The sequence below is a fragment of the Sphaeramia orbicularis genome, chromosome 12, assembly GCF_902148855.1.
Source record: "Sphaeramia orbicularis chromosome 12, fSphaOr1.1, whole genome shotgun sequence".
In the NCBI taxonomy this organism is placed as follows: domain Eukaryota; kingdom Metazoa; phylum Chordata; class Actinopteri; order Kurtiformes; family Apogonidae; genus Sphaeramia; species Sphaeramia orbicularis.
Window position 1 is genome coordinate 8,843,149 of NC_043968.1, and position 22,346 is coordinate 8,865,494.

Below are 22,346 nucleotides of genomic sequence, written 5' to 3' on the forward strand. Positions count from 1 at the left end.
ACCTGTGGTCGATGTAAATGCAAAACAGGAACGGTGACTTTCTCATCTCCAGCGTCTCCTCTTCATCTCACAAATGCTTTTGGAAACAACAAAGCTTTACTGTGTCTTTGATGAAATGTCATCCAAAAGTATCCCTTTTTTATTGCAGATTTCATAACAGACTTTGCTTATATTTGTGTGCAAGAATCTCTGAAATGCAGATGCTGGACCAGTGCAGTGATTTGTATATGTTCACAGCGCCGCACAGACTCTACACCACACTATTATATTACAGCGCTCAAGAGTCTCTGTGATTAAAAGACAAGGTTTTGACTCTAGTTTTTTGGCATGACATTAAAGGGCCAAGACAGATCTGTATCTCTTTTCAGATCAAGCCTCATCATTTATTATTATTATTATTATTATTTTTCTAATCATAAAATCTCTTTGTCCCAGAGAATATTTACTGCCGAATGTTTTATCCCACGGCTAGATGTCATTTACTAGGCTTAAGTTGTATTGTGTAACATTTAGGATGTGTCGTCATCATCAATTATTGTGTTTTCAGTGGGATTTTATCAGAAGCCATTTAGTTCTACAGCAGGAGCAGGTCCACCAGTAGCTCTGAATGGACCTCTGCTTCTTCTTTTACCATTTTACAGAATGTGGAATCTAGCGTTAAAAATAAAATATATCCTCCTGAGACCCAGGAAAGTGAAAATTTGTAGCTTTTTTACATTAAACAATTGTCTTAATTGGAAACTGCATAATGCAACAGCTTTTTCAGATACATTTTTAAAAATTATTCTTATTTATTTATTTATTTTTTAATGGAATGTTCTTTGCAATGGACAGCATTTTTTAAGTTAAATCAGGGCTCTCAAACTCATTTTCTTTCAGGGGCCACATTCAGCCCAATTTGATCGTAAGAAGGCTGGACCAGTAAAGTAATAGCATAATAACCGCTAAATACCGACAACTCCAAATTTTTGTCTTTGTTTTAGTGCAAAAACCATCCATTAAATTATGAAAATACTTCCTTTTATAAACGATCCAAACAAAAAAGATGTGAATAACCTGAAAAACTGAAATTTTCAAAGAAAAATAAGTGCAATTATATCAATATTATGCCTGAACTTATCATTTCTACATGTGCATTATGGATCGGATCTACTAAAGTTGTTAAAATTGTGCGTAATTTTCTTTAGACATTTCAGGTTGTTCATATTTGTTCAGGTTATTCACATTTTATTGTTACAGGGTAGTTTGTAAATGTAAATATTTTCATAATTTAATGTTATTTTTTGCACTAAAAAAAAGAAAAAAAATTTAAGTTGTTATTATTTATAGGCATAATGTAATATTTTTTTCACATCAAATCGAGAAGAAAATATGGAGTCATATTTTTGTCGGTTATTCTGCTGTTATTATTTTACTGTAGATCATATTGGTCTGTATACTGACTACCGTGGAGGTAGAGGATATTTTCAAAGAGCGACTGTGTGAGTTAGTGAAAAACTACCCTCATCAATATCAGCATTAGTATCCACATTAATATTAAGTCCTCTGTCATCACCATGTTTGTTATTACTGACTTACTTCGTCTTCTTCTCAAAAAACTTTAGTCTTCTTCGTGATATTTGGCAAGTATTGTTAATTCAGAGCGGTGCCCTCTGGTGGATTAATTGAGAAACGCTCATTCCAACACATTAAATGTCAGTAGGAGCACTTCGTTACAGTTGGGCTAAGGACAATGACAACTACAAAAGCACTCGGAGAGCGTAGGCCTCCACCAAGGCAGATAAGCCCCCCCCCCCTCCCCCACCAATCACCACCAAAATTTATTCATTTGTTCCTTGTGCCAGTATCAGCATTTCCTGAAAATCTCATCAAAATCCTTCCATAACTTTTTGAGTTATCATGCTAACAGACAGACAGACAGACAGACAGACAAACAAACAAACAAACAAACAAACAAACAAACAAACCCTGATGAAAACAAAACCTCTGCTGTTCCTTCCTTCCTCTGTGATAATAAAGCACATTTTCAAAAGGAACTAAGAAGAACTAAGAACTGTAATGGTATTATTAAGTACTCATATTGGTACTCGGTTTTGGCATATGTAATGTAGGTACTTGTACTTGTACTCGGTCTGGAAAAAAGTGGTATCAGTGCATCCCTATAGAAAACAAGAGATGGCGAACAGCAGCTGCTGTTTCTAATGAGGGTGTTTGGCTTTATTACTTTGGCTGTTAACCTTCAACTGCCCACCAGAGTATCCTCATACCCAGCCTGTAAACACACTGAAACGCAGCATCTGCGGCTCCTAAATAAATAAATTGGTGTGGGGACACATTTTAAACCCTTGTTAAATGTTGTCAGTCTGTGGTTAAAGGCTCCGTCTCTGCTGTTTTCTTCGTCCACATTTATTTCCTCTTTTTTATTTTTTATTTTGATTTTCTCCAACCTGTTGCTACAGCAGGAACATGTTTTTTTTTTTTCCCCACTTACTCATACCTGGTGCTTTTCTGCAGTAATGACCTTATCAAGCTCATATGAGATCGGTTACAGTAATTCACTCACTGCTAATCAGCAGAGCCAGCTGCAGTACTGTTCACTGAAAACACTGGCTCCAGATAGTACTATTTTTGATCCAGTTTCACAGAAAAGTATTACCCAAAGAGGTCTGATGATAAGAGCCCAAACGTGAGGAAAAAAACACAAAGGCACAGAACAAAGGGATTGCAGAGAGATCATTGAACAGATGAAAGACGGAGAAAAGTTAAAAAAAAAAAAAAATTAATGGAGATTTTCAGAAAAAGAAAGAGGAAGGGTCATAAAACTCGAGATGATATGTTGCACTGTACATTTGTGTGGGAGTAAATTATGAGGGGAAAAAAGATAGGGATTACGAGCTGATGTAAAACTCAGGTTGCTGTAACTGGGAGGTGACTGATGAATCACAGATGTGTCCCCTCTGACCCCACCCTGCAGCTCTTCAGTGCACCTCGCTAGTGCTGATAGATGGAGCTACACAAAGAAAATGTGTTACATCTGGAAGAGACGCTTCAAAGAGACGTCCTTCCACTGCCGATCATAGTAACACCCACTCAACATGAGCGTTGTCTTTTCCCAGAAGGATGTTGGTGAATCAGCACTGGTTGTAAACCTATTGTTCAAGTCTTTCCTTTCAAGTGAAATTCACAGTTAAACTCTTTTAACTTCTCAAAGCTGTGGTGAATACTATGTGACATTTCAATTTGCTAATGTTAAACAGATTAACCCATAAAGACCCAGACATCCACCACTGAACAAAACCATCTACTGATCTAAACTGTTTAATACCTGTTGATCCATTAATCCTATTAATACATGTAAATAATTGGTGTAAAATACAGTTTGTCATCAGATATGACCCATTTGGACGTTCAGAGGCTCTCTAGTTACTGTGGAAACACCGTCATCTTCTACAACACAGGTGTCAAACATGTGGCCCGGGGGCCAAATCCGGCCCGCCGAAGGGTCCAGTCCGGCCCTTGGGATGAATTTGTGAAATGCAAAAATTACACTGATAATAAAAATCCTTTTAGTTCAGGTTCCACATTCAGACCAATTCAATCTAAAGTGGGCAGGATTCAGTAAAATACTATCATAATAACATAGAAATAATGACAACTCCAAATTTTTCTTTGTAAATGTAAATATTTTCATGTATTTACACTAAAACAAAGTAGAATTTGGCAAAAAATGTGAATAACCTGAACAAATATGAACAACCTGAAATGTCTTATGAGAAGTAAGTACAATTTTACCTATATTCTGCCTGTTATTAAATGTTTTGTGTGTTTGTAGATCCACTGTGATCTGTAAGTTCTAATGTACATGTGGAAATGATCAACTGAGGCAGAATATTGTTAAAATGACACTTATTTTTTCAGTTTGTTCATGTTATTCACATCTTTTGAAGGGATAGTTTATAGATATAAACCTTTTCATAATGTAAATTTACTTTTTTTGCTCTAAAACAGAGAAACGTTTGGAGTTGACATTATTTATATATTATTATGCTATCATTTTACTGGTTCGGCCCACTGTAGATCAAATTCAGCTGAATGTGGAACTGAACTAAAATGAGTTTGACAGCCCTGTTCTACAACATTAATTCACCAGTAAAACCCATGGAGTTGGATCAATGACAGTGGATGAAGACACTTGGTTTATGTTCGGTTAATGTTAGATTTTACTGAAAAAGTCACTTTTTCTTCAGTTTTCTCTGTTTCTTATACAGTAACCCTCAACCTTAATCTAAGCTTTTCTGAACATCTACATAATCAGTGAATCAAATATAAGAAAATTCATGATTTTCACAGAAAAAATGCTAAATTCAGAGCATAATATTAGAGTAAATGGTGATAAATCACTGAAGAAAGGTTAAAAATTGAGAAAATTTCACTTGGGAACTGACACGAAAGCAGCAGTGGGTCTTTATGGGTTAAATAGCTGAGTATCTGCCCTTTACTTTGGCAATGGTTAGATTCAGAAACAATCTAATGGAAACAACAAGGACTCAGGCCACTCACAGCTCATCAGATTTATTATTCATAAATTAATTATAGTTATGTATTTAAAAAATATTGACCAGATAAGCAGCTATGACTTCCACCAGTTGAGTATTTGTCATAAATAAATCAGTGGTCCTCTGATGTTTCTCATGGGCTCAGTGTGTTGTTGTTCTTCCTCTTTGGTTCTGGCTATAGATGAGCAGGCCCATTAGAGCTGAGGAATGTTAATAAGCCCGAGTGTTTAGAAGACGTAGATGACTGGCTCTTTTTAGCAGCACTTTGATGACAGAGTGACACGATGTTGTGAAACTCACACTTGGATAGGCACGCAAATAACCACACGTATTCCCACACATGCATGTCCAGTACATATATGTGTCCATATTCGATCATATATAGCACACATACACCTGTAGTTTGATGAGTGTACTGAAAATGGGCATATTTAAACTGTCAGTGTCCAATAACACTTTACTGATCTGCAAACGCCTGCAATATATTCAAAACAGGGTGTCCCAAAAGAATGTATACACACTTTAAATAATTGTAAAGTAGGTGTTTATTAAAATTAATTTAATTTTCTAAATGTAATAGAATTTCCGAACATCATTTAATTGTTTTGTCTGTTCTCAAACTGACGTCCGTTCTGATCCAGGCTCTGCTGACAACGCCAAGCAACGGAATCACATCACGAAACAATTCCCTCGGTATTTGCGTTCATTCACGTTCAAAGGCTGCTCTCAGTTCAGCGACTGTTGCAGGTCTCATAGCGTAGATTTTGTCTTTTAGGGATCCACATTAAAAAAAAAACAAAAAACGTCTAGTGGTGTGAGGTCTGGTGAACGCGGAGGGTATTCATCAAAACCCCTCCGTCCAATCCACCTGTTTGGCAAGTTCACCAGACCTCACACCACTAGACAAAATATTAAGTTCCTTTATGCTGAAACCATTTCAATGACACTTACAGTTACTTTGTGAAATTTGTAAAAAAAAAAAAAAAAAAAAAGGAAAAAAATTGTTATGTAAAAAAAAAAAAAAAAAAAAATCAAGGTCAATGAAGTTACCATATTTGGTTCTTTGCCCATTAGTGGCAAAGAATGTGTAAGTATATACATAAAAAAAATACAAGCAAAACGTGTAAGGTGGAAGGAACATGGCTTTTAGAACATTAGAACATCACTTTTAGAACCTTACAACAACATAAGTGCTGATCCAGACACCAAAGAGGTTCTCTGACTTAACCCATAAAGGCCCAATGTTACTTTTGTGGCAGTTCCAAAATAGTTTTTTTTTTCTATTATAGGGCATTCATATACTCTGAAATTCAAACTTCCAACCTTAGTGTGTTATTGGAAGACCTAACAAGACTTAACTTTTGTGAAATTTTTCAAATGTTTTAATGCCATGTAGAAAATCAAGGTCAGTGAAGTTACTGTATTCGGTTCCTTGCCCGTAAGTGGCAAAAAAAAAAAAAATTAAAACATCTAAGAATTATATATTAAAAAAATACAAGAAAAAATACAATGTGAAAGGAACATGTATTTTAGAACATTAGAACATGTCTTTTAGAACATTACAACACAAGTGCTGATCCAGACCCCTGTCCACATCCTCATTATCCTATCTCTGAAATTCAGAATTTCAACCTTAGTGTGTTATTGGACGACATAACAAGACTTTATTACGTTTGTGAAATTTTTATATTTTTTTTCATTGTTATGTAGAAAATCGAGGTCAGTGAAGTTACCATATTTGGTTCCTTTCCAGTATGTGGCAAAAAAAATTAATAAATCCAAGAAATAAAGTTTAATAATGCAAGAAAAACACATGTAAGTCGAAAGGAACATGTATTTTAGACCAGTAGAACATGACTTTTAGAACATTAGACCAACATGCGTGCTGGTCCAGACCCCTGTCCACATCCACATGACCCCTTTGAACATCATTCCTTACATTAGTACCATTACTTCATGGTACCGAACAAAGCAGGTCCACTCACTGTTCATGCAGAGGTGGACCTTACAGACCCTGGAGACCACATTGGACCTGTCCTCACTGTAACTATTGCTATCATTGTCTTGTAACGTGTGCAGAAATTACCAAAAGTAGTCACTTGCCCAATACATAATAAGGTCAAATTAAAGTAGAGGTTTCAGGTTAAATGATTGCCAATGATAATCAAGCCTATTCTGCACAATTAAGCCCTCTGATTGTGTATCGCTTAATTACATAAGTGCTATTAAGGTTAGTTTAAATTGTTTTGGACCATATAAAGCGTCACAGTTTCTAATCTGCCAGCCCTCAAATCCTGCAATAATATTTGAATTGTGCTTGTTTTCAAAATGTCTGTGGTTTTTGGCAGGATTTACGACCAACCAGCACTAAATGTTTTTTTTTTTCTCTTTACTTTTTTTCCAGGGTTTTAATTGGTTCACCGCTGTCGGGCCAGCCGGCTAAACGGACCGGAGATGTCTACAAATGCCCAGTGGGAAAGGGAGACAACACATGTATAAAGCTAGAGCTACCAAGTAAGGACATGTGTGTGTGTGTTTGTGTGTGCATATGTACGTCTTTATGTCCCTATTGTACATTATCTGTTTGTACAACTGTGTGTTTACATTTATATATCTGACTGTCTCTAACTTAGAGGAAATGAGGCCCACTACAACAGGAAGGCAATAAATAAACAAGGATTTTATAATTATATTTCAATTTAACAGATAAACACAACTTTGCTCCCAGTCAGTCGGCCGCCAGCCAAGCCTCTGTTGACGTGTGTCTGCGTCGAGGTCATTATCGTTAACAAAAACTAACGAAATGACTAGAAACTAGAGTAGAAAAAACATTTTCGTTAACTGAAATAAATAAAAACTATAAGTAAAAGAAAAAACCAATAACTAACTGAAACTGTATTGTGTGCTTACAAAACTAACTAAAACATATAAAAATTATGGATAAAATTCCCTTCATTTTTGTCTTTGTAAACGTTGGATTGATACAAAAGTGATTTGTTTCATTCGAGCAATTTTAGCTAGTGGCACCGTACGGTACTTGACGGTCCGTCACTTGTGGTTTCCAGTCGTCTTCTGGTCCCCACTCTACCTGGAAACATGGAGACTGAAGTTGGGAGAAAGCAGCAGAGTCCTGTCTGGGATTTATTTGAATACGACAGAGAAGAGAAAATATATGACGAAACTAAAATTAATACTAAAACTGAACTAAAACTAAGCATTTAGAAAAAAAAAAAGAAAACTAATAAAAACTAGTAAACCTACTCTTAAAACGAATTAAAACTAACTGAATTAGAAAGAAAAAAAAGTCAAAACTAAATAAAACTAAACTATAATGAAAAATCTCGAACTATTAGAACCTTGGTTTGCATGTTGAACCAGAAAATCCTTAGTTTGCCTTCAGATTCTACACTTACTCTCATTTTTAATACATGTCAACACTCAGCAGTACCACCTAACTGGAGTTCCACCCCTCCCACTGTTAGGAACTTAATGATAATTTACTGGGAGACCTGAAAATGGTACTTAGGAGCTCTGACAAGACGCTGTTATCTTGGATGATTCACGTTGGGAAGCCTAAATCTCACAAACTGGAATTTAGTCTGGAAAATATCCACTGGGAATTGATTGTGAGTGGCAGCTGGAGCCAGAACATTCAGCACATGGCCGGGAGGAGTGGACATGTTGACAAAACCCATACTGCTATATTATACATTCAAAGCTGAGCACTGGACACTCACTATAGGCACTACTCAGTGGTTACATCACCTATTTCAGACCTTAACCCATAAAGACCCAAACAGCCAACTACTGATGTAAAATGTTTAATACCCTCTGATCCACCAATCCTATCAATCCATGTAAATAATGGGTGTAAAATGCAATTCTTCATCTTTTCATGGTCATCAGATATGACCCATTTAGACGTTCAAACAGACATGAATGTTCATGCCTTTGTTTCATGCGCGTGTTATTGAAAACCTGTACATACGCTCACTAAACTTAATCCAATCCATTGAAGTGGGCTTAAGAGGCTCTCATTCTGTCCTGTCATGAAACTTGTTGAGAGTTTTGTCAACGGCCTGAGATGTATTTGGCAACTCCTGATAAAATCTTTTGTGACCCGTCTGAATATCACAACCCAGTCACAGGACTCATCATGAACAATAACTGGAAAACAGAAGAAAGATTAAACCAACGTTAATTCTAATTCTAATTCTTCTTGCATTTGGCAGACGCTTTTTTCCAAAGCGACTTACAGGGGAAAACCAATTAAATCACTCAATCAATCAAATTTTATTTATATAGCGCCAGATCACAAAAAAGTTATCTCATGACACTTTATATATAGAGTTGGTCAAAAACCAGACTGTAAGCCAATTTACAGAAACCCAACAGAATCCTCCAGGAGCAAACACTTGTGACTGGTGACAGTGGCGAGGAAAAACTTCCCTTTAACAGGCAGAAACATTAACCCTTTAAGACCCAAAAAGGAACTGGCGATCAAAACCATCTACTGATCTAAACTGTTTAATACCTGGTGATCCACTAATCCTATCAATACATGTCAATAATTAATGTAAAATACAGTTTGTCATCTTTTCATGGTCATCAGATATGACCCAGTTGGACGTTCAGAGGCTCCGTAGTTACCATGGAAACACCATCATCTTCTACAACATTGATTCACCAGTAAAACCATGGAGTTGGATCAGTGACAGTGGATGGACACACTGGGTTTATGTTCAGTTAATGATAGATTTGCTGAAAAAGTCATTTTTTCTCACATTTTCTCTGTTTTTGATATAATAACCCTCAACTTTAAGCTTTTATGAACATCTACATAATTAATAAATTAAACGTAGGAAAATACCTGATTGTCACTGAAAAAACACAAAATACAGAAGATAACATTATAATAAATTGTCATAAATCTGGATCAGCACTTATGTTGTAATGTTCTAAAAGTGATGTTCTAATATTCTAAAATACATGTTCCTTTCACATTACATGTATTTTTCTTGTATTTTTTCATATATACTTGTTGGATTTTTACCTCTGCCAAAGAGGTTATGTTTTTGCCGGTGTTGGTTTGTCTGTCTGTCCGTGCGCAAGATAACTCAAAAAGTTATGGATGGATTTGGATGAAAATTTCAGGAAATGTTGATACTGGCACAAGGAACAAATGATTAAATTTTGGTGGCAATCGGTGGGGGCACTGATCTGCCTTGGCGGAGGTCTGCGCTCTCCGAGTGCTTTTCTATTTTTTTTTTTTTTTTTTTGCCACTTACGGGCAAGGAACCAAATGTGGTAACTTCACTGACCTCTATTTTCAACAAGGCAATAAAAATTTTTGAAAAATTTCACAAAAGTAAAGTCTTGTTAGATCTTCCAATAACACACTAAGGTTGGAATTTTAAATTTTAGAGTATGTGAGTGCCTTGTAATAGAAAAAAAAAACTATTTTGGAACAGCCACAAAAGTAACACTGGGCCTTCATGGGTTAAATGTATTCAGAGAACCTCTTTTGTGCATATTTAATGTGAAAATGGATGGTAAGTAAGCACTATAAACAGCCCACACAGTGACCACTCGTCCATTATACATGAGGTAGAGCTCATGGAGAAACACTTTTTTTTTTTTTTTAATTAACCTGTAGGTTTTGCTCGGGGCTGCTCTCCTTAAGTATTATGATCTGTGGAAGTATGTTATAAAACACGCCCAATGACACACTCCTGCATTTTATTTGCTTTTTCTTCCAGCAGCATACAAAAATGCCAAACCACAATGAGTGAAGTGAAATCTGTGGTAATTGTGTTGTAATTGTAAATCGTGGTTCCTTCCGAACAATTAAACCGAATGGGAGTTATGCACAAGAAGCGTAAACAGAATTCAATGCGATGTTTACATTCTGCCCCGGAAAAATTGAATCCAGATGAGAAAAAAAAAACTTAATAGATTTGAATTTGCAAACTCAGCCTTCACTTCTGTGAGACACAAGCTGCAGTTGGTGAATGCCCATGTTTTCATAAATGTAGGCTAGAACTTTAATGATAAATTTACATTAAAGGAGTGATATTTTGCTTTTTTAAAAATGGAATTATGCATTTTAACCTCCTGAGACCCAAGAAATGTCAGCAAAGTACCAGCTTTTTTGTTTTTTATTAAATAAGTGCCTATATTGGAAACATCATGATGCAACAGTTTTTTCAGATGCAGTTTTTTAAATTTTTATGGGATGTCCTTTTGGGATGGACAGTTTTCTTTTCTTTTTCTTTTTTTTTGTATAAATTTGTGAAACTCTTGTCCACAAATATGGACAGATAACCCATAGCTGGGCCTGAGGACGTGAATTCAACTCCACACGTCCATCTTCAACCCTATTTCTGAGTAATGAACCCAGAAAGGTGGTTTGGAGCGCTGGCCCTTTAAATGCAAATGAGCCACTTCAGGCCCCGCCCCCTCCAGGTTGTTGTCTGTGCTACTCTTTCCCATTCAACCAACAAGTGAACATTTTAGGTAATCGACTCCAAGTTTGGAGATATTTTCAGTCTGGACTACAACCGCTGCTGCTGATAAACAATTATGTCGTACTGGAGAAATGTTCGTCTGAAGTCTGGACCGTGTATGTGCAAATGTGGTGACGTAACTAGTTATAGACGTAACAAATTAAGCAGGAATTAAAACAGGTTGTAGAAATCCATTCAATTTTTGCCAAAATTAATATAAAGATAGCTTTGACGCACTTGGAGGGTTCAAAGTCTTTCTTTCTTTCTTTATTAATTTTTACACATTTATTAATTTTTTTTAATTATACATTTACATAAACATGTACATAGACATAAGGGACCACACAGACACAATACAAAAAAACTAATTATACAACAAACCTCCAGACCTATTAAATACAAAAAAAGAGAAAAATTTTAAAAAGCCACAACAACAACAACAAAAAACAACAAAATAAATATGGAGGGTTCCAGTTCAAACTGTATGAACTATTAGGGTCCAAATACACAAATAAATGAACCAAAGACTAATAAAAGTGGGTTTAGATAAACATGACCCCTTTAACGGTCAAACCCACACACATTAATTGTCAGGATCTGTGCCTGGGTGACTCTTTGCTCCTCCCTTTTGGTCATGGACCTGTGCCTGTGTGACCCTCAGCTCCTCTTTTGTTATAATCATTATCATCATCATACTCACCTGCTGGCGCTGCGTGGCTGCAGCCAATTACCATTGGCCTATTTAAGGATTAGGTTTGCAGCCATGCAGCGCTGGTCCATTACTCCTCTCTCCTTTCCATAGCCCGGACATTTGATCATATTCATCCACGGACTCTGACTCAGGTTTTGTATGTTTTTTTCCTATGGACTCTACTTTAGTTTTTGTATTAGGTTTTTCGTTGTCTGGTTTTCATTTTTTGTTAAAATAAACTTGTTATTTTTTCCCTTCAGTACTGTGCATTTGAGTCCTCTCATTTTCCCCCTCGTGACATTAATGTGCCATGTATTGAAGTGAATCTGCTGCAGTTAAAGGACTCATTCACAGAGGATGTTGTGCTAATATGCTAACTATAGTAATAATAACAATAATAATAATTATAACAACAATAGTTTTCTTTTGTTTTGTTTTTGTTTCTAATGATTCAGGCTTTTTACACATTTCAGCACACAGACTGGTCCATAATGAAACCCAGAGGCAGAAACCCTCAAAGTGTGTGTCTTTAATTAGGACCGATTTGCACACACACAGAGCTCTGTGCAATCACAAACCACATTTCATAAATCTGTCATTTATTTGGGTTCTTTGGCTTCTCCAGTATTTTAGAACTATAGCACAATCTGTTGAAATTTCTGTCCAAATAAATGCCAGTGGTTAATTTCGCTTGGAAAGGTTTGAAACATCTTGTATTAATATCTGAATCTTAAATAATACTCAGGTGTCACTCACTGTAATATTAGAATAGATTTCACATAAGCAGTAGTACTGATGTTTTATTAGTGCTCACAGCTGACAGAAGTATCACAGACGACATGAAACCATAGAAGCATCTCTGAACTCCAGAAGAGGCTGCACATGGACACGAGAAGGATTTCATGCTTTGCATCATTAAACATTCATTTAGTCTCATTTAAAACTCACAAGCTTGAATGTTTTCTGTGGACATTAACTGCACCAATTAATTAATAGTGACAATCAAAGATACATTACATAAGGGTTTTTTGCCAAATTTATGAATATCAGCTAATTTACATTAATACAAAAGGTACAATGATGTCATTTATTTAATAATGCAGTTTAGTGATTTCCTTTGCGGCTCTGCCTTTTGCATGTCTTGCTTTTTTTTTTAACCTCATTTGCATTCGTTTAAAATCCTTTTTGTGTTCTGACCCTAAGTATCTAGAACAATAATACATTTTTGTGGGAATTCATAAATGCCTGTCCCTGTTTTAGGTTAAAAAAAAACATGAGTTACACATTAGTCCAGACCTTCCTTTGTTTCTTTTTCAGTTTTGTTGCGATACTTGTCTGAAGTCACAGTTCTTTCAGGATAATGCTTTTCTTCTCTTTTGCTCCACAAAGCTGTTTTCAGTCTTCTGTGGTGGACAGACTCTATCATGGGGAGTGGGACCTCAGATCATGTCAACTATTCAATCAGATTCATGAGTAAATTAAACATTTATTATTATAAACCAGCTCAGTTTGGGTTTAGTTTTAATCAAATATGACATTTTGATGAAATTCATGGATTGGTCAATTTTCAGACATTTTAATTCTGAAGCCTTCAGTGAAGCACAGACACCTACACTTCTTCAGATAGACAGGATTTAATAAAAGAATATGAGGAGAAAAGATACATCTGTACTCACTCAAAACTAAGAAATAGAGCTTGGCCAGATTTTCATGAAATGCAACCATGTCAGACTTAAAACTAATGGTGTGCAAGTCACAACCACACTCTAATACATTTATATTACAGATTATTTGTTACTGTTACCCCCAATATTTGTATATATATATATATATATATATATATATATATATATATATATATATATACACACAAGCGATAGTAGAGCCTTAGGACGGATAAGTTTGTGCCCTGAAGTACATGTGGACGGATAGATCAATAGATCAGTAAGTAATGCTACAGTCTACAATGTTCGAATCCCAGTAGGAACACCTGAATTTTTTTCAACATTTTCCAAGTTCAAACAGGGGGCGGCACTGACAACGCCGGTATATAAATCCATAATCGATAAAGCAGGGGTGTCAAACGCATTTTAGTTCAGCTCCACATTCAGCTAAATTTGATCTGAAGTGGATCGAACCAGTAAAATGATAACATAATTATATATAAATAAGGTCAACTCCAAACTTTTCTCAATGTTTTAGAGCGAAAAAAAAAATTTTTACATTATGAAAAGGTTTACATCTACAAACTATCCTTTCAAAAGATGTGAATAATATGAACAAACTGAAAAAATAAGTGTAATTTTAACAATATTCAGCCTTAGTTTATTATTTACACATGTACATTATAACTTACAGATCACAGTGGATCTACAAACACACAAAACATTTAGTAACAGACAGAATATTGTTAAAATTGTACTTACTTCTCTTAAGACATTTCAGGTTATTCACATTTTTTGTGAAATAATATTTTGTTTTCGTGTAAATACATGAAAATATTTACATTTACAAAGAGAAAAATTTGAAGTTGTCATTATTTCTATGTTATGATGATAGTATTTTACTGGTCCTGCCCACTTTAGATTGAATTGGTCTGAATGTGGAACCTGAACTAAAAGGATTGTTAATGTCTTAGTGTAATTTTTGCATTTCACAAATTCATCCCAAGGGCCGGACTGGACCCTTGGTGGCTGGATTTGGCCCCTGGGCTGCATGTTTGACACCTGTGCGATAAAGTATTCAAACTAGTCATAATCGTTATCGTCCCTTGTCATTGCTGATCACAGGGATCACGCTAACTAGCTTCTGTAAAGCAGGGTTAGGGTTAGTAATGAGCATACGTCCATGTGGACAATGGACTGTCTTCTGCCGTCTGCACCCATTGGCTGAACACCAACAGGAAATAGAACTGTACAGATGCATTTTGGATTCCTTAAGGTCTCATGGTCTTGCTGTTTTTTGTTTTTTCATTTTAGCAATTAAATTATGGGTGAAAAGTGTGTTGTAATGCAAGCGATACTGAACATGTACCGAAGAAAATATTCCTGAAAATTCACTAGTAATCCCATACACTACTGTGTTACAGCAAAAAGTAATCCATTACTGTACAGCATTACTGTTGTAACGCATTACTCCCAACACTGCTTATAACTAATGGTTTTTGCTGCATGTCTTTTCCAAAGCAGAAACAGACCAAAGTAATAAGTTGTTGCTAATAAGAGTCAGAGCTGGTTGAACATCCACAGGCCCTCATGGGGGACTGTTTAAGAGCTCAGCTTCAAATTAAAACAGCATGGGACTGAGTGTGTAAAGTTTTTAAGAACATGTGGGTTCCTCTGAAAGAACTAAGTCATATCCAAAACATTGTCAAGTTGAAGAACAGTTTGTCATCCTAAGTTAATTTTAGCCATGTGTTGTGATTTCCTAAGTATTCAGTTCACATCATTACAACAGCTGAGGTGTTTGTGAACGGAACAGCCTGGGTTCATTTGTGTCCTATTTCTGTATAAATTCCCTCAGATTTCCCACAGTTTTGGTAACGTAATGAAACGTCCTACATTCATGTCATCCATAACTACGTGTCCATGTTCAGTATATCTCAGCTCAGACGGAATGAAGGAGGGTGAGCAGCTCTCTGTTCCTTGGGAGAATGCAGTGGAGGAATTCATCCAGCTGGTCTTCCTCTGTGCTGCTCTGTGTTTGCCCTGACTGTTTATTCATCCTTTTTTCCTCCTTTTTTTTTTGTAGAAAACACAACAATTCCCAACTTAAATGAAGTCAAAGAGAACATGACCATGGGAACCACATTAGTGACCAATCCCAGTGGAGGATTTCTGGTAAGCAGGAATTTGCTCTTTATAATCTTTAGCATGGAAGCACTCAGTAAACAAAAGGAGAACGAGCACTGAGCGTATTTTTAGACGCACAAACGTATATATTCACTAGACCTTTGGACTGAGTGGAAACAGTGGGCTTGACTCGCCTGTTTCCCACTGAGGTTTGATGTTTGAGGTGTAACAGGACACTGTGAATCAACTGTAGACACACATACACACACACACACACACACACACACACACACACAGTAAACTAACTGCATGTACATGTATGAGTCTCACAGAGGGTTGTACTGGTCGTTAACCCACATATTTCTTTTGTGCATTATTTTACATTTTTGGCTTATATCAACAATAGGCAATAGAAAAGTTATAAATACATACAAACCCCTTTACAGGCATTTTCTAGAATACAGTAAAAACTAAAACCTGTCCATGGTTTCACTGAACAACTTGTTTGTTTGTTTATTTCGAGCATTACAGAATACATGCAAATTCACAATTCCAAAAATCATTCATCTATACTCGAAAAGGAGTGGGAAGAAGACAAACTTCTTTAATCCCACCCCCATTCTCATCATCAAATAACTGAACATAATAGAATTTTAAATACTCACTCCTGTCCTGTGACTTCAAGCCAGAACAATGAACAAAATAGGCCCGTACCAAATTAGAATGAACTCATTTGAGAGTATTTACATTGTATAACCAAATGTGGGTGAAAAATAGAAACAAAGTCCATTCCTGGTGGTGTTACCACAGGTAACAACTTAACTATGATTTATAAATATAAACATGTATATTCAGTCAGAACGGAGTTAAAGTAGAAGGAAGAGAAATGGAGAAAGTTTGCAGTTCCTATTGAAATATGAACAAAAAGAACATAATTAGGGGTTAGCGTTTTAAAGAGCCTGACACTGGTGGTGCTGATGGAAACTGATGAAGCTGAGGATGGGATGGCTTCAGAGGGTTAAACTAGGAGCAGGACTGGGGGGTGAAGGGATGGAGGACAGATTTAAAACAGCCATGATACAGGCATGATGACTGAATGACAGATGAGTGACTGAACACTCTCAAACGTTGACAGCTTGTGTGTGATTGGCTAACGGGGAATGTGTCCAGTTCTAATTTGATGAACACCGGCTGCTCTTTGAATTTAGAGATATTAGCAAACTAGGGTTGTGTTTTACAAAGATTCCTGACTTAAGTTTCAGAGACAAATTAGATTGAAAAGTTTATCACAGTTAAGTAACATTGTTCCAGTAGATTCCACAATTATCAGGTTCATTTATTCATGTATTATGTATATTTCTTTAATTATGTATATGTTTGTATATTTAGAGCTTAATATACAATTAATTTTTTTTCCTGTTGTATTGATAATATCTTTCCAACTACTTTAATCATACTTGAAGGGAGTGACTGTAACAGAGTAGAGGAGGATCAGTAACAGTCTTACATAGAAGTCTTATAAACAGTAAGACTGAACAAAAAGCATGAGTAATAAAATTATATGTAACACAATAGTAACTATGCCTCTGTGCCAACTGTTTTTTATTGTGTTGCTGGACTCACAATATCCTCCTAAGACCCAGCAATGCATTTTTGTCTTCTGTAGGGGACAAGAGTTTCACAGCTTTATTGAAAACAACAAACAAACAAACAAAAAAGCGCTGTCCACTGCAAAGGACATTCTATAAAAATGTTTAAAAAAAAAAAATGCATCTGAAAAAACTGTTGCATCATGCTGTTTCCAAAAAAGGCAATTATTTAATGTAAAAAGGGCAAAACTTGCACTTTCTTGGGTCTCAGGAGGATATAAATTTGTTCATATTTGCAAACAGATTTCAATTTTTACTGTCTTTTGGAAAATGTTCTAACTTTTCTAGGCATGGGGTTTGTACATAGTTACTCAACAAACTTCTTCCAAGAAATGTAGAAAATGTGTGTGTGAAGTTCCGATCCTGCACAGCTGTGTAACCAGAGCACGGTTGACTTAATGTGGTTGTCATCAGTGCTAATGTCACACTGAGAGTATATGGCCTTCAACACTACGCCAGTATTTATATGGTGTAATTCAACACATCACAATTAAAAGAACTCATATGACAGCTGACCCAAGGACGTGTCAGACCTAATGAATGAAAAACAAAGCGCTCTCTTAACAAATCAATACAATTAGCGACTTTCTCTGTGGGGCGTTCTTATTCAGGAAGATCTAAGAAAATGAGGTGAAGGATTGATAGAAGTTCTTATTACATCGTCCAGTTAATTGCTGGTAATTGTAAAGTCCTGCTTCCTCACAGGCCGAGTGCCTCTGGAGAAGGGATCTGCAGTGGGTTTTTAATAGTCCCTGAATAATCCACAGTTTGAGTCGTTCTTTCCTCTTGGTTTCTGTGTTCAGTAGCTCTGAACCTCCTCTCACCCATGATCTCATACTGGTGGAAAGCTAACCAGTCCCAGCCTGTGTGTGTTTTTAACCTTCTCAACCAACTAGACCAGGGCTGTCAAACTCATTTTAGTTCAGGAGCCACATTCAGCCTAATATGTTATAAAGTGAGCCGGACTAGTAAAATAATATAAATAATAGGATAAGAACTTATAAATAATGTCAACTCCAAAGTTTTTTCTATGTTTTTGAGTGAAAAAAAAGTCAAATTCCATAATAAAAATGTTTACATTATGGTGTCAAACCTTCAGGGCCACAGGTGGTAGATGTCTTTGGTCTCTTTTGAAATTCTTCCACACTATGTTTCAGAAACTTATATCTTTATAGCTCTGTCTAAGTTGTTAAGCTCCGCTGAATAAATGCACACAGAGTCAAGACAAAGTCGGAGATCGAGCAGAATTTGAGCCGCATGAATTGTTTACTCCTACAAAAAATAAACACTGAGTTGATATCTACAGAAGCGACTGACTTTTCGCTCTGGAAGACCACTTTTCTATTGTCAAAGTAGGTTGGGTTTAGCTACACTAAGAATAACGTCTGGCATGCAAATGAATACAGGTTAAATACTTTTGAATACAAATTGAATACTTTTGATTACCTGGGGAGGTGTTCCGGGCATGTCCCACTGGGAGGAGACCTCGGGGAAGACCTAGGACAAGTTGGAGAGACTATGTCTCTCGGCTGGCCTGGGAACGCCTTGGGGTCCCTCCGGAAGAGCTGGAGGAGGAGTCTGGGGAGAGGGAAGTCTGGGCGTCCCTGCTTAGACTGTTACCCCTGCGACCCAGCCCAGATGAAGTAGAAGATAATTGATGGATGGATACTTTTGATGAAAATATTGTTTTTTTGACACTACAACATCTATGAACCGTACTTGAACATAACATAAACAAATATGAAGTATGCTGAATTGTACCAATATTCTGCCTCTTACTAAATGTTCTGTGTATTTGTAGATCCACTGTGATCTGTAAGTTGTGATGCACATGTATAAATGATAAACTAAGGCGTAATATTGTTCAAATTGCACTTATTTTTCTTAAGAATTTTCAGGTTATTCACATTTTTTGTAAAAGGCTAGTCTGTAAATGTAAACATTTTTGTGTAGTTTTACTTTTTTTTTTTTTTACACTACAACAAAGGAAAAAATTTGTAGTTGTCATTATTTATAGGTATTATGATAGTATTTTACTGGTCTGACCCACTTGAGATTGAATTGACCTAAAGTGATTCTAACATCCTTGATTGTTAATATCTTCAGTGTAATTTCTGCATTTCACAAATTCATCTCAGGGACCCTTTGGCGGGCCGGATTTGGCCCCCGGGCCGCATGTTTGACACCTGTGAACCAGACTGTTTAATTGTGTGTGTGTGTGTGTGTCCTCTTCTCCACAGGCGTGTGGTCCTCAGTACGGCTACATGTGCGGCCAGCAGCAGTACATCTCAGGTGTTTGTGCGAACGTCAGCTCTTCATTCCAGATCCTTAACTCTGTAGCTCCAGCAGTACCAGGTACGCAGCCCGACTACATAAGACACAACAGATCTGCACAGGATGTGACGTCTTTGGCACAAATTGCCCGTTGGGGGGTGGGGGTGGGGGGTAAGAGATTGTAATCTAACTTTTCACAGTAGTACCACCCAAGACCCTGACATTAAGCTCACCCTCCCTCAGCGAGCCAGGAGATTAGAGCATTCTTTTTAATGTAAACTTGTGTGCAATCCCATCCCATCCCATCCCACCACCAGCCCAGCCCAGCCCTGCTGCTCAGCTGTATGCCCAAGTTAGGAGACAGCTTACTGGGCCTGCACTGTGTTTCTGTGGAAGGAAGTGATCTAGAAAGAACCACAGTGTAAACATGCTACGTTTTTTGTCTTTCTGTTTCTGTTTCTCTTTCTTTTTCAGTTCTTTCAATATGATTATCTTTGCTGTTTTACTTCAAGTGTATTTTATTATTAGCAGAATTTTTACATATGCAGCATCTAAAGTGTACAAGAAAACATTACATAGGAACAAGAACTTTGGCATCACAGTCTTCCAATGGGTCATTCTAGAGCAGGGGTCTCAAACTCAGTTTCTTTCAGGGGCCACATCCAGCCCGATTTGATCTCCAGTCGGCCGGACCAATAAAATAATAGCATAATTACCCATAAATAACGACAACTCCAATTTTTTTTCTTTGTTTGTTGTGCAAAAAAAAAAAACATTAAATCATGAAAATACTTACTTTTATAAACTATCCAAACAAAAAAGATGTGAATAGCCTGAAAAAACTGAAATTTCTTAAGAAAAATAAGTGCAATTTTAACAATATTCTGCCTCAACTTATCATTTCTACATGTGCATTATGGATCAGATCTACAAAGACAGTGTTGTTCATCCATCAGTCTGGATGACAACCTTGAATTCAGTTTCTGTGGGTCCTGGAGTGGCTTGTTAGCGCTATTTTTGCCCTGAAATATCTGCCACAAAGACACACTAAACACTTAGTAACAGGCAGAAAATAGTTCAAATTGTGCTTAATTTTCTTTAGACATTTCAGGTTGTTCATATTTGTTCAGGTTATTCACATTTTATTGTTATAGGATGGTTTGTAAATGTAAGTATTTTCATAATTTAATGTTGTTTTTTTGCACTAAAACAAAGACAAAATTTGAAGTTGTCATTATCTAACTGTAGGCATAATGTAAAATTATGTTTTTCACATCAAACCAAGAAGAAAATATGGAGCCATTATTTTTTGTGGGTTATTATGCTATTATTTTACTTGGGATCATATTGGTCTGTTTTGGAACCTGAACTAAAATGAGTTCCACAGCCTTGACTGTGGAATTTTTGCACTTTGCACATTCATCCCAGGGGCTGGATTGGAACCTTTGGTAGGACGCATTTGGCCCGCATGTTTGGGACCCCCGTTCTAGAGGTCGACCAATATATCAGCTGGCCAATATATCGGGCCGCTATATCGATTTTTTTCAATATCAGCCATCAGCCTTAAATTTTTTTATAAAGCCAATATTTGATCAGTAGTAAAAATGTTATTAGATATTTGATCAGGCACCTGTGTGGGCGGCACTTGAAGGTCAGTAAATGTTAAAAGAGTACCATGTGTATGTGTATTAATAATTTCATTTATATTACTGCATAAAAATATAAATTATCTGAGTGTTTCAATTGTATTTTATGGTCAATGTGCTTTAAAAAAAAATAAATAAAAAATTGGCCCTAAATATCAGCCTCTAAAATCAGCTGTAGATATCGGCTATTGGCTGACCAAATTTTTAAAAATCGGCATCAGCCTTAGAAAAAACCCATATCAGTCGATCTCTACGTTATTCCACACAGGATGCTTGCCCAGGTCTTGAAAGTCTTAAAAAGTATGGACCTTGAAAAGTCTGGAATTTTGTGTGAAAGTCTTAATAAAGTACAGAAAAAAGTTTCTCTCATACTTGAATTTTAGAGTATGCTCAAAGGCACATAATCTGATAAGATAAGAAATGCCCAAGGAAAGCATATAAAAAACTGGATATGATTTCATTAACTAGTCAGTACTGGAATGATTCTAGTGAAACTTGTTTGTATGATATCCATGCATATGTTTTGAAAATGTTTCTGTCAGTAAAACATAATTTATTGCGAAATATGCATTCATTCATTCCTGCATTTATGAAAATGAACTTTTCTACTACACATAACAGGTACAGTCTCAACCAAAAAAGTAGGAACACAAGTATGAAAGTATATAAAGTCAAGGTCTTGGCAAAAAAAAAATAGCAGTTTTGAAAAAATCTGGAATTTTATTTTGGATAAAGAGCAAACACCATGTCCACAATGACCCACTGATTGTATTTAGTAATTATTTGTTTGACATCTTCTATTCATCAAACTTGTAAAAAAAAAAAAAAAAAACGTACTCCCTGGAACTGATTTTTTCCCAAACTTTTTTTTTTTTTTTTGTCTCTTAGAACCCAACCTTTCAAACATACCAAACCTCTGTGACCCAATTCACAAAATGTCTGGTCTATAGATTGTGGAACTATTTGCTTAGTTAAATCCAGTGAATGTCTCCAGTAATCAAAACCAAAGGTGGTGCAGTGAAATATTGCATGTGCGACTTTTTTTTTTTTGGGTTGGCCAGTGTATAATAACCCTCAACTTTAATCTGAGCTTTTATGGACGTCTGCGTAATCAGTAAATGAAATATGGGAAAATACATGATTTACCCAGAAAAAAAGTCAGAATAAAGAGGATAATATTACAGTAAATGGTAATAAATCACTTAAGTAAGGTTTATATATATATATAGAAAA

General features: G+C 36.2%; 1 protein-coding gene across 1 annotated transcript in view; it reads left to right on the top strand.

The window, feature by feature from the left end:
* Positions 1 to 22,346, top strand: part of itga1 (integrin, alpha 1) — a 180,285-nt gene that overhangs the window by 51,575 nt on the left and 106,364 nt on the right. The window contains exons 3-5 of the mRNA XM_030150240.1: positions 6,961 to 7,070; positions 15,504 to 15,592; positions 19,434 to 19,548. Coding sequence (XP_030006100.1) covers positions 6,961 to 7,070; positions 15,504 to 15,592; positions 19,434 to 19,548 — 314 coding nt within the window. The remainder of the gene's footprint in view (positions 1 to 6,960; positions 7,071 to 15,503; positions 15,593 to 19,433; positions 19,549 to 22,346) is intronic.